Source organism: Tachypleus tridentatus, chromosome 5 (assembly GCF_004210375.1).
Source record: "Tachypleus tridentatus isolate NWPU-2018 chromosome 5, ASM421037v1, whole genome shotgun sequence".
Classification (NCBI taxonomy): domain Eukaryota; kingdom Metazoa; phylum Arthropoda; class Merostomata; order Xiphosura; family Limulidae; genus Tachypleus; species Tachypleus tridentatus.
The window spans coordinates 16,010,318-16,022,944 of NC_134829.1; the positions used below are offsets into that span (position 1 = coordinate 16,010,318).

General features: G+C 30.7%; 1 protein-coding gene across 3 annotated transcripts in view; it reads left to right on the forward strand.

Annotated features, from left to right (window-relative positions):
- The window catches only part of LOC143250597 (pleckstrin homology domain-containing family G member 7-like), a 187,858-nt gene extending 182,820 nt beyond the window's left edge, over positions 1–5,038 (forward strand). For all 3 annotated transcript variants that reach the window (XM_076501402.1, XM_076501404.1, XM_076501403.1), the window contains one exon: positions 1,826–5,038. In XM_076501402.1, coding sequence (XP_076357517.1) covers positions 1,826–1,933 — 108 coding nt within the window. In that variant the 3' untranslated portion in view covers positions 1,934–5,038. The remainder of the gene's footprint in view (positions 1–1,825) is intronic.
- The last annotated feature ends 7,589 nt before the right edge of the window (positions 5,039–12,627 follow it).

The following is a 12,627-nucleotide window of genomic DNA, read 5'->3' on the forward strand; positions in this document are numbered from 1 at the left end:
GTACGTAATTTCTTTTTTGAAAATGGTCAATAAATACTATACATCGTGCAAGAGCAAAATCTTTTCGTATAATAAGACTGGTGCTCATTTCTTTGCCAATTATAAGCAAACTTCGATTGAAATTAACTAGCGATTGGTATAATAAATATTTTAAGTTCTAAATCAGTGATTCTTAGTTCAATGATAAGATTTTTGTTTCTTTGTTTTATTACAAAGCCAGATTGGTCTATTTACTGTGTCTATTCCAGGGAACCGAACCTTGGAATTTAATGTTGTAAGTTCGCAAACTCACAACTGTACCATTGGTGAAATATAAAATGTAACGGTTAAGACTATAAAAGGAAGGGTATTTTGTTTAAGAAAACTAAGGCATTTACTTGTGTAATGGAGAAGATTTAAAGTAATGTTAATATTTACAAAATATAAGATAAGAGGATTAGGGTAAAGGGGCAGGAGTGAAAGTGATGCTGGGGTATTCGAGCAAATATACGAATAAATATTAAGAAAAAATCTAATAGTATAAAATGAATTGAAATGAGTTTGGGATGGCAAAGGTTACAAGATGCTTAGGTTAGAGGGAAATAAAAACTCAAGGACAATGTGTATGTAAGTAAAGTGACTTAAAGTGACAATACACATAACAAAAACCTTTAAAAAATAACTAAGGTTACTAAACCTTCGGCGAAAGGACTTTCTGGACTTCAACGCGTATAGTAAATTACAGAAGAATATTCAAACCCCCAAAATTTGTGAAGTTCAGAGAAATCTGGGTCATAACAGATAAAAAGAAACTTGGCAAAGGCCTCAAGGCTATAATAGTACTTCATGATTTTTTATAATTTTATATTGTTTGAAGAAAGTCTGGTTTCTGTAAAGTACAAATTCAAAATTTTCTGGATTGTTTAATTACTTTTAAAACATTATTTATTTGTCTAAGTGATGCACTGTATAAGATGGCAACTTTTAAATACAGTGAAATGTAGATTTAAATTAGAAGAATAATTTTTAAATAAAAACGTTTTAATATTATTTTAAAATAATAAATTAAGCTTCTAAAAGATTACACTAGTGGCTTACAATCAAGTCAATGTTGAATAGTGATATTTTTATTCCTCGTAAACACGCTGATAATGAACACAGTAATTTTTATTCCATATAAACAAACCGTTGCTGTTTTTAAAGTGTGGATGATTTTAATTTAGCTCATTTTCAAAATATAGTGATATGTTTTTATTGTTCTTTAAGCATTTAGGATTCGTTATTTTTACCTACGATGCATAACGTAAGAAAAGTGTATATCGCTGATACATTTTATGTGTGTGGCGAAACTTTTAATAAAGAACAAAGAAATAATGTATTCATTTTTAGCAAGGTGTATACACATTTGAACAATTAAACTGTGATTTTATTATTAAACATATAATGTGTTCTGTACTTACTTTTATAATAAACGATAAAGGATTGCATGCTGTTAAACAGAAAGTCAGTATTGTAACCTAATAAAGGTAAAGTATGTTCATTTTTCAAGATTTATTTTTACGATACAGATTATAGGTTTTCAGACTGGTAAAATTTCAGAGAGGTTACAGAAAAAGGTTTTTGTTTCACGAATTATCCATAAACGAACTCCAAAGAATAAATATGTGATAAAATATGTGTCAAAAATGTTATATTTATACGATAAATATTTAGTCTTAACTCAACTCTTTAGTTGAAAAGAGTTAGTGGCTTAATTCTATGACTTTACCAAGTATACCAGACATCGCTTGTTTTATTGAGTTCAACCAGAACGTGATTATTCATAATTTGTTTTCCTCTTTCGTAGGCTACATGGTTGTCCAAGCTAAAAGACACAATAGAAAAGTGGAAGAGGACATTACAGAATACAATGTTTCAAAGTAACCAAGTAGAACCAGGTCTTCTGCCCAAATAAAAGTCTTGAATGATGTCTGAATATTCAGCACCAAAAAAAAACGTTTACCTATTAAATGTCTATGTTTTTCTACTCCCATTAAACTCTGGAAAAGCTAAATAACTAACAGAAGCAACAAAATAATGCGTTTACTCGAATGATTACTTAAAGTTAACCCACCTCTGTGGTGTTTGTGAATGGTGGTTGGGATTGCAATGAAGAATGACACGAGGAAAATAATTAACAAAGACAGATTTGTTGATTAGTTACGATATATTGTTTATAATCTGAGAGAAAAGTCAATATATTTTCTTCCAAAATGTAATTTATTACCACTGATATAGGTGTCTCTTGGTGAGTTTGTGAAATCAAAATGTGTTAGCACAGTCTTAGATGGGCGTGTTAAAAATTAATATATATATATATAAATGTATTATAGTTGTAGTTTATTTTGAGCATTTCTTTAAAAATGACAAAGAGATACCGTAGTTCTAAGCTTTTCTAACAAAAAAAAAGCAGAACCACAACAGTTAGTTTGATGGATCCCACTAATATGATATAAAGTTCCAAAGCTAATCAGACAATCATAGCTATCATAAACTCGATGTGTCATGCTGTTAATTAAAATTAGTGTGAAATGATGCTGTTATTTCTGTAGAGATTTTATCGTCTTGAAGCGATGAAATTTTTCTCTTCTTTATATTTTATTTTATTTTTTTGGTGTTTTTCTTCTGTTACTATTCTGTTTGTCTTCCATGTTTCGTCTTATTACACTTCCTATTCTTTTCTCTTTTTAGGAAGATCTTATTTTCTTTCTTTGTTTCTCTTGTCATTTTCGGATTTCTTCTTTCTTTATCATATGTCTTTATTTTGCTCTTTAAACTGCTGCATACTATATAGTTTTTTGTTACTTTGTTTATATTGTTATAGACTTTCTAACATTATTTGCCCTCTGTACCCCATGTCTCATTTTTTCTTCAAATCATTCCCCTTGTTTCTCCTTAACTTTTACTTCTTGGTTTTTTACATCTTCCTACATACCACTTTTTTTTCTTCTGAAAACTGAACAGAAAATCTCGCCTTTTAATAGAACATTACATCTTCCAAACAATCTTTATTAAATGCTTTCCATCTAAAACGCTAATTAGAAACCTATATTTTTAGAGTATTTTTCGAACAGTTTTTTTCATTTCTTAACAGTTGTTCTATGTCGGTCATTATTTGATAAATTCTCCTCAAAAAAATCTTGCTCATTTTCTTCATTTTTCTTTCAGGAGATGATAGCATTCTTTCAGGAGATGATAGCATTCTTCAGTCGTGTTCTTTGCTTAATACTTACATTTGTTTAAAGATTTGTTTTTATCTGAGTTCCATTTTCTTTTTGTTTTTTTTTCATATGCTCTTTATTCTCTTAATATATCTGATTCTAATTTCACAGTCTTAACAAAATGCGTTAGATTATTTGCTTTAGTGTATATTTGGATACATTTCTCATTTATTCTTATCAATTAATTATATCTGATTTTTTTAGATTCATATACTCACGTTTACTTTAATTAATTATTTTACTTTTCTTATGTGTTAGATTTCATTCACGCTTAACTTATTGCATCTCTCTTGAGTGTCAATAATTGCATTACGCAAACTGGAAGAACAAAACAAGCTTAAGAACGAACAAATTTTTTTACGTTGTTAAATATGTCAGACCACAATGAAAGTTGTGCTTAATGGATTTATGGTCCTTGTGATCAGAACCTGTGATGTTTGTACGTTTATCCTTTTTACTATTTCTCTTTATAACCTAATTCTCGGTGGTTATCCCAAATTAAAGGAAAGCGTGCTCTTTTGTTTTTGTGAAAAAAAATGTAGAAACAGTGCCTAATGCATAAATCATATATGTAATGAATTACCAAAAGAAGTGTATTTATTATGTTAATATAATTTAATAAGTAAATATATTACGGTTTATATAGTATAACATGTGATTATGTAATGAAGATTTTTGGATAAAAAAAGAGTACTTAAGTACTCCTTCAACTTATCCTAATAGGTGTCTCAGTTGTTGCTATTGGCAACTGGCACTAACAACTTATTGTAATGTCTTAGAATAATTTTGTTCAATATATGAATCTTTAAGTAAAAAACATAATGTAAATAAATACGCTATGAGATGAATCAAATCAAATGATAGAATAGGTATCTTGTTAATATTGTTTATAAATTCGGTAATTGAAATTCAGACTTTTTTAATGAAGAATTGAAATGGCTTTAACTGTTGAAAAATACCTTTCTGTAATCAGTAATCTGAGAGTAAAAATGAAGTGTTCTTTACAGATTGTCTATAAAATTCCTTAAAACCAACGTTTTTATCAGTAAAATTAAGCTAGCTTATTCTTGTTATAGATTACAAATAAAATGACCTTAAGGTCATTGATACTTCAATACTACTGTTAATCTTAATATCTTTGTGCTACGCTGAACCTGTATAGATTAGGTTGTGATAAAGCTTTGAATTTTTCATTCTAGCTGTTTGGATGATTTGTAATGGTGTTCGATACCATATGAGCACCTGTCATTGTACAAGATAACAACTACTAGCACTTAAGAGCTATGTACGTCGGTATTAATTAGAGATATTTAGGCTACACTCTTACTAGAGTCACAAATGTTCATTTCACAGACAAATACATCTTGGTGTCATCTTTTAGTTCAGTTAAGTTTTATATAGTACATGTTGCATGATCCTAGTTGCTACAGAGTCACGTGTGAAAGAGAAGAATTCTGTGTTTGCTTGCCGTCCGTCACTTAATAAACTTAATAATGTTCACAGAACAAGAACAGGTAATAATTATTGCTAGGAGCACATATAGTACAACTGAAACGAATAATCTAATGTTAAAACACACAGAAAACACTTGTAATTGCTCAACTCATTGTGAAAAAAAATGCTTCATGGGTTAAGAGGTCTGAAGACATAGATAATGTAAATGATAAACATAGGGTTACTATGGTGACAGCCAACTATTCTCTAAAGTTCCATTATCTGTAAAATTAAAATGGAGTTTAATCTAATGTACCCTATTAAGGCATGTCTTTCGAGAAATAAATCCGATGTTTGTTGTGAAATATAGTTTCCTCAGTTTTCGTTTCTACTACACTAAATAACTTTGTTTCTGTTACGTAAAGTCATCATAATAGTCTCAGTAGTTTCTGCTAATTACGTAATTACGTCAGCTTTGTATCTCTTTACATCACTTAGCTATGTCAGCTTTGCGTCTGTTACGCATATAACTGTCAATTTGACAATATTACATGACATAACACTCTCAGCTTGATCTCTGCAGTGTTACATCATGTTGTCCGATACATCACTTAACTGTTTTCATATTGATGTCAGTAACAACAAGTAACTGCAAGCTTGTTGATCGTATTATATAATATTTGGCACCTGTCACATTATATAATGTAGCGATATGGTAAGTGTTGCTTTATAATTCTGCCTTTTTTATATTAATTGAAATAAATATACGAGTCGTTTGGTACATATCGAAATACTTTTAGCTTGTTACATGGTACAAGTGTTATTTCGGTATACGTTATATCACAAAGGTTTTAAATTGGGTGACTTCTGCATCATGTTATTCATTTAATTTTGTTTGCCTCATTTTTTAATTATTATTATAAAGCATGTTGGAATGACGAATCTTTATAAACTTGATATAATTAGCTTTATATTTTCTTTTTCCTTTGAGCTAATTCCGTGAAAATCTTATTTAATGAATGAAAATAAACATAAAAATGTTTTGAATGATAGATCTATATATGTGAAATAACATTTTATTTCTCTGGCTTCATTTTAACCCTTAAGTGTCGTGAACATTAATGGCAAAATTCGTCTCCAGTTTACTCCAGCGCAAATAGCTTTAGGTCAGTTTAGCCCCAGATTTAAACAATTAGGCTAAATGGACATATTATATTGTATAATACAAACAAGGTATGCTTAATTTTCACTGTTGAACTTGTTTACGAAAATAAGCCACAAACAAAAAATCATTCCATTTCGTAGAAGCGTCATTAGTTATGTGTGTGCGTATATATATATATATATATGTATTTTTTCTTTTAACCCATAGGTACTTTTTGTACATATGATGTGTGTGCAACAATATAACGTATAATAAAGTGAATGCTTGTGCACATTTTCTATTTTTTCCATTTTCTTCACTTACACTGTCCTTTCAAAAGTAACTTGAAATGCATTTATACAGATGCTTTAGTAATCACTGTCTTAATAACATGTATTGTTCTTAATCTGCAAGGCATGCTCATATAGGTTCCAACAGCCATAAGCATTTGGTGCGAGTTGTCTCCATTGTTGTTTGAAATACTTGATAAATTGATAGCGAAGGTAAGATTGTGGTTTAACCCTTTGAATTAACCTCTCCAGACGATCACAAGAACGCTAATTGAGAGTTTAGATCAGGTTTCTTAGATATTGTTTTCGTTACCTGAGACCAGTCACGGATAACAGTATCAGGGAGTGTGATCACACTGGAATGATATAGTGGCTAACTGCCCAAAACCTCTATCGTGACCCAAGAAACGTCTTCGTTAAATATTTCTTGACATCCATGGGTATTTATACTTACAAAAATACTTCATACATGAGGCCCTCTCTTGAAATGCTATCTGGCAGTGTGCTAATCACACCATAAACACTTCACATTTGCACAAGACAGCCACTTTTGATTTGTTCATCAGTTTGCTTACAGACCATATTCAGCTATTACTTCAAACTTGGTGCAGCAGCTTCCATCACCAGAAAATCTGAAATCAGCCATCAAGATTTAGTTTTGTTGAGCATCGGAACAAGCAAACATTTTGAAGCATTGTTAAAATGATGATTTTGCAAGTCTTCCAGTTCTCACAATGTACCCAATAATATATATAACATGTAGCACAAATATATCACTAATAGATAAATTAGATTTAGTAAAGCATTGTGAATTTGTTGCAACAATTAATCCTAGCACATTTTCGAAACCCTTACACACTAGGTCATGCGTTACTAAGAACCTTATTAAATCATGTTTCAATTACCCTTACTTTGGTAGTGTATTACCTCGTATTTCTTTTTGAAATGTATTATCTCGTTTATTGCGCTTTTGAATCTTTTTTAAACATCTAAAAACACCAGTGCACTTATCTTATACGTCTGTGTATTTATTCTTACTGAATCCTTTTGTTGAGAATACCGAATGTGTGATGTCAGATACTTTTAGTAGAGGAAAATATATTTTTTAAATTCCTTATGCTTTTCAAAAATACTTACAATATTTTCATCAGCTTACGAAAGATTTATATTCTTGTGGTATTCTTATATTATATTCTTTTACTATGAGAAAAAAATTTTATCAAAGTTTCTGCTAGGATACGAGCAGTTTGAAAAAAAAGTTTCAAAAAACAAATTTTATTTATTTTATAGACAATTCTTCGGTTTATGTTTTTATCATCTATATGAAATCTGAACAATAAAGCAAACGTAAATATAAGAATAAGCTTTCTTGTTAACTTATAATTAGGTTCACTCCTAGACATAAAAAAAAACGTTTATTTTCAACATGAAAATAAATTATGCTGTTAATCAAATGAGTACTCAGAAAACTGTGTCCACACTAATATCTATTGAGGTTCAATACACGACAGAAGTAAGAGTACGAAATAGTTTTACTTTTATTTTACATATTTCTATTGAAGTTCAACACCCTATAAACTGTAAATAAAAAATATATTTGATTTTAATTTGATCGATAGAACACCTTGATGTATTATAAACGAATTGATAAAACGAGTAGGCAGAAAATTTTGACAAATGATTAATAACAATTACTAACTCCCTACAATACCCCTCTACTGGCACATTGGTATGTTTGTAGACCTACAACACTAGAAACGAAGTTTTGATACTCATAGAGACCAGAGCATAGATAGCCCATCGCGTAATTTTGTATGTAACTTTAAACCAAACAAACAAACACTAGAATAAAAAGAGACTGTTTAAGTTCCTATTAGATTAAGAAAATTGATATCGTATGAGCTGGTTTTTAATCTTTAAGCATTCCTAGTCCTCATTTGCCGGTTAGATCGAAATAGAAATTTCCACCTCTTACTTAAATGAGATTGTCGTTTTTCACGTGGATTATATCCTTAAGTTTTATACACACTTACTTATATATTTTTAATGTTAGCAATTTCACGTGGTAATAATTTTATGTTACCTTTACATCCAAGCATCAATTCATTCACACATACTAACATTTTGTAACTTTCACACTGTCACCTAGCATTAGAGCAATCTTCACTTTTCTCAGTACTGAACGTTTTTAATTTGAAGTCGTAAAACGAATCAAGAAAGAACATTCAACAATAACCAGCTAGAAACGGCGTTTTCTATTAGTGTCAGCTTTTATCATCTAAGTCAATGATTCTCAACTTTTTTTCCAATATCATTCATTCCTATAGGTTTTCTCAACAGCTTACTCATTCTTGTTCGATAAGAAGACAGAAAAGTGAAAGAAATTATAATATTATATTATCAATAAATTTAAAGTAAAAACTTTTGACGCCACGTTCCTGCACAACTGAAATAAAATTCATAAGTTAAGCATGTTTTTATCATCTCTATATTATGTATTTTTTGGTATTAATTAAACACACGCATAACTAACATTGAGAAAAAATCAAATGTCCATACAGTGAGAAGAAATGTATACATAGTTTCTGATAATGAGTAAACACAGGAAGGTTAATTATAAGTAAAATGAGTATACATAGAAGGAATGTGAGAAAACCAGGTGTTTTCCTATCATTAATAATTAGGCAGGTTTATTTTACTTAATATTTTTGAAACAAACTTTTTCAGAGAATGGTGTCGTGATAATAAACACAACCAGATGTCGAATATTCGTTTTAGGAATGAAGACAATACAAAATGTTTTAGTATGCATGATGCGCATGAAAAATAATATTTTGAATTTTCTTCCAACCAATAGTTTAGAAATGGCCCTGAACCAGAATATAGTTGATATAATACCCATTCATCCTGGTTCTAACATTATTAATCCCTACGTGAACCATTCATTCAGTTGACAAACATTGTACTCAATGCCAGAGGTATTTGTTTGTTGGTATGTTTTGAATCTACCTCCTCACCCTCATGAGTACACTGTGGCTGAAATAAATATGGCGACCAACTTCTTAAAACAAAAAGCAAACCATAAATTTCGTTGCAACAAATAAAGACCTAAGCAATAAAATCCTTAAGCGTCAGGGAAAGCTATTGTTTGGAATCATTTAAATATTCTAAAAAAAGTAGTAAGTAGGTTTGTTTTCGAATTTCGCGAAAGGCCTAGTAAGTAGGATAGAAATGTACTGAGAAAAAGAAAATAAATACAAGCACTTACTGATGAGAAATAATGAACGTTTGAAAATTGGAATAAACAGGAAGAATAATAATTTAAAGGTAATGAACAGTATAAACCCACGTCAGAAATCATTGCAAGGAAAGTCATGACTTTAAATAAAGCAACATTGCAGCCCCATCTATTCGTGAAGAAACAAGTCTGAAAAGTATCATGTCTTCTGTGAAACAGTTTTCTAAGCAAAGAAAGCATGTTACTTAGGATGACTGGTATAATGCGTGAAGATGTCTGGCTAGGTCTGTTAGAACAAATAGCAATAGAATTCATTTATGAATGTTACTTAGGATGACTAGTATAATGCGTGAAGATGTCTGGCTAGGTCTGTTAGAACAAATAGCAATAGAATTCATTTATGAATGTTACTTAGGATGACTGGTATAATGCGTGAAGATGTCTGGCTAGGTCTGTTAGAACAAATAGCAATAGAATTCATTTATGAATGTTACTTAGGATGACTGGTATAATGCGTGAAGATGTCTGGCTAGGTCTGTTAGAACAAATAGCAATACAATTCATTTATGAATGTTACTTAGGATGACTGGTATAATGCGTGAAGATGTCTGGCTAGGTCTGTTAGAACAAATAGCAATACAATTCATTTATGAATGTTACTTAGGATGACTGGTATAATGCGTGAAGATGTCTGGCTAGGTCTGTTAGAACAAATAGCAAAACAATTCATTTATGAATGTTACTTAGGTTGACTGGTATAATGCGTGAAGATGTCTGGCTAGGTCTGTTAGAACAAATAGCAATACAATTCATTTATGAATGTTACTTAGGATGACTGGTATAATGCGTGAAGATGTCTGGCTAGGTCTGTTAGAACAAATAGCAATACAATTCATTTATGAATGTTACTTAGGATGACTGGTATAATGCGTGAAGATGTCTGGCTAGGTCTGTTAGAACAAATAGCAATACAATTCATTTATGCTTTTACTTTGTTTGTTTGTGTTGTTGAATTTCGTACAAAGCTACTCAAGGGTTATAACTGCTAGCTGTTCCTAATTTAGAAGTGATAGACTAGAAGTAAGGAAGAGAGTAAACACCGCCCACCACCAATTCTTGGGCTTTGTTTTTTTTAACTCACGAGATATGAAATTTACTGTCACTTTAATCAGTGATGACGAGAAACCCACTTGTTGAGAAATTTATATGCAAAAAACGGCTCGTTTGGGCTGAGAAAACACTTTACATAAAAGAGCGAACAACGTTTCGACCTTTTATGTAAAGTGTTTTCTCAGCCCAAACGAGCCGTTTTTTGCATATAAATTACTGTCACTTTATAACATTTCCACTACTGAAAGGATGAACATGTTCGTTGATTGGATTCAACTAAAGATCCGCAGATTGCGAGTCAAGCGCCCAAACCTCGGGTATTATCAGACTTTAAGCTTAAATAAAGTAGATGATTTTTATAAACCACGCTTTTGAAACATAATACTAGTACAAAAGTAGGAAACTAATGAGTCATATTTCTTCTTCGGTCCTACTATCTTCCTATATATCACTGAAAAAAATACGTGAAAGTGTTGAAACTAGGTCTTTGTATTAATATTTAGTTTCACAAGTGTGATATATAAATATAAATGTATAATAAAGTTAAATAATTACAAATGAAGCCAAATAAGTAAACAAAATCATGAGGAAGGACTGCGTTAAAAACAGAAAATCACAACCTCTGATTAATTATATTATAACTATAAATTTTAAGCCATAAATAAAACACGTTAAAATTAAACAAAATACGCCGCATATTTTGAAAAAGATTCTTGGGTACAATCTACAACAAGATATTATAAAATGTATCCTGTATTTTGGAGGTGACTAGGAAGTAGGGCTCAAATTGCGGTGGGGATACACTGTCTATCAGTCTTAACCTTTAATTCGCTAGTCTCACAGAAAAAGATTAAAAATTTATAAATTAGAAGAGCGAGATGTGGATGCTCAAGCCTATAACGTCCCCCAACTGTATCACCCTTCACTGCCTACAAACAGTTGTAGGAAAGTGACTGCTCTCCCAAGTTAAAATAAGAATAAAAAAAAGATAAACATAAAAACGATGAAACAAATAATGTACTACCATTAAGTAAGATAAAACATACCTCTTGAAGTTAGCATTCCTGCCCCTAATATGGTAGAAGCATTAATTAACACGACATCAGTAAAGTGATAGTTTACTGTGACTGTGGTGCTTTTATATGCGATTCAAGGTGTACATCCCGCATAAAGTAATGCCAAGTTATTAAATGACCTTATTTTTAACTAAAAATACTTTTAATAAAATTTCTCTTATTTTACTTTCTTTGTATTTATTTAATACGTTTTTGTATTTATTGCAGAACTATTTAATAATTTTATTTAAAATTTATTTATTAAATATTGTATCCTAGGATTCTTTAAAAAAAAAATATTCAGAGGGAGTAATTCCGAGTCCGCTTGCCAAGTTCGGTCCAAAATTGTGGAAAGTGTTAAGTGATAAAAAAATAAAAATACAACGATTATCAACACATAATGAGACAGGTTTGTAAAAAATTCAAAAACTGTTTTGTGATGAAAAAACAGAACCAAAACACAGAAAAATGTTTTGTTACAGCAGATAATTCCATTACTGTAGTAGAGCTGAGTATGAACAGTTTGTTTACAAACTACCGGTGAGTGGTAAACACTACATTAAACGTACCCGTTATCCCCAAGCACAATAACTGCTATGGATGACTAAAATAGAAATGTTCTAAAACAGAATAATGTTTCTTATCACCATCTTGACAACATTATAAAGAAACATTAAAATACATTAATGCTGTAATTTTCCAAGAAGCTAAACTTCACGATATAGAGGCTACAAACGTATTTTCAAATGAATTAATCCGGAGTTAATACACAGTTTTACCATTTTTATGTAAATATTTCCTCTAAACATGATACCCTCTTCCTCCTTTCAGCTTTATGATTTATTTTTATTTACATCAGTCTGTTTCCTTTTTTTAATGGATTAAAACCTCGTGGAATTGTTTGAAATATCTATTTGTGTATTCACCATTACTATACAGTCTACGTACCTTTACATAGAGTGTACGCTAATAAATCCATTTCCCACTTCACCCTTGCGACACCTCAATTCCACCCTTCTAGTAAGTGGGCAACTACCTCACGCGAGTGGGTAGTGCGTGTGCGGGTCTGCAGTTTCCTGCTGCCATGTTTTGCGGCAAGACTTAAAAGAGAAAGAGA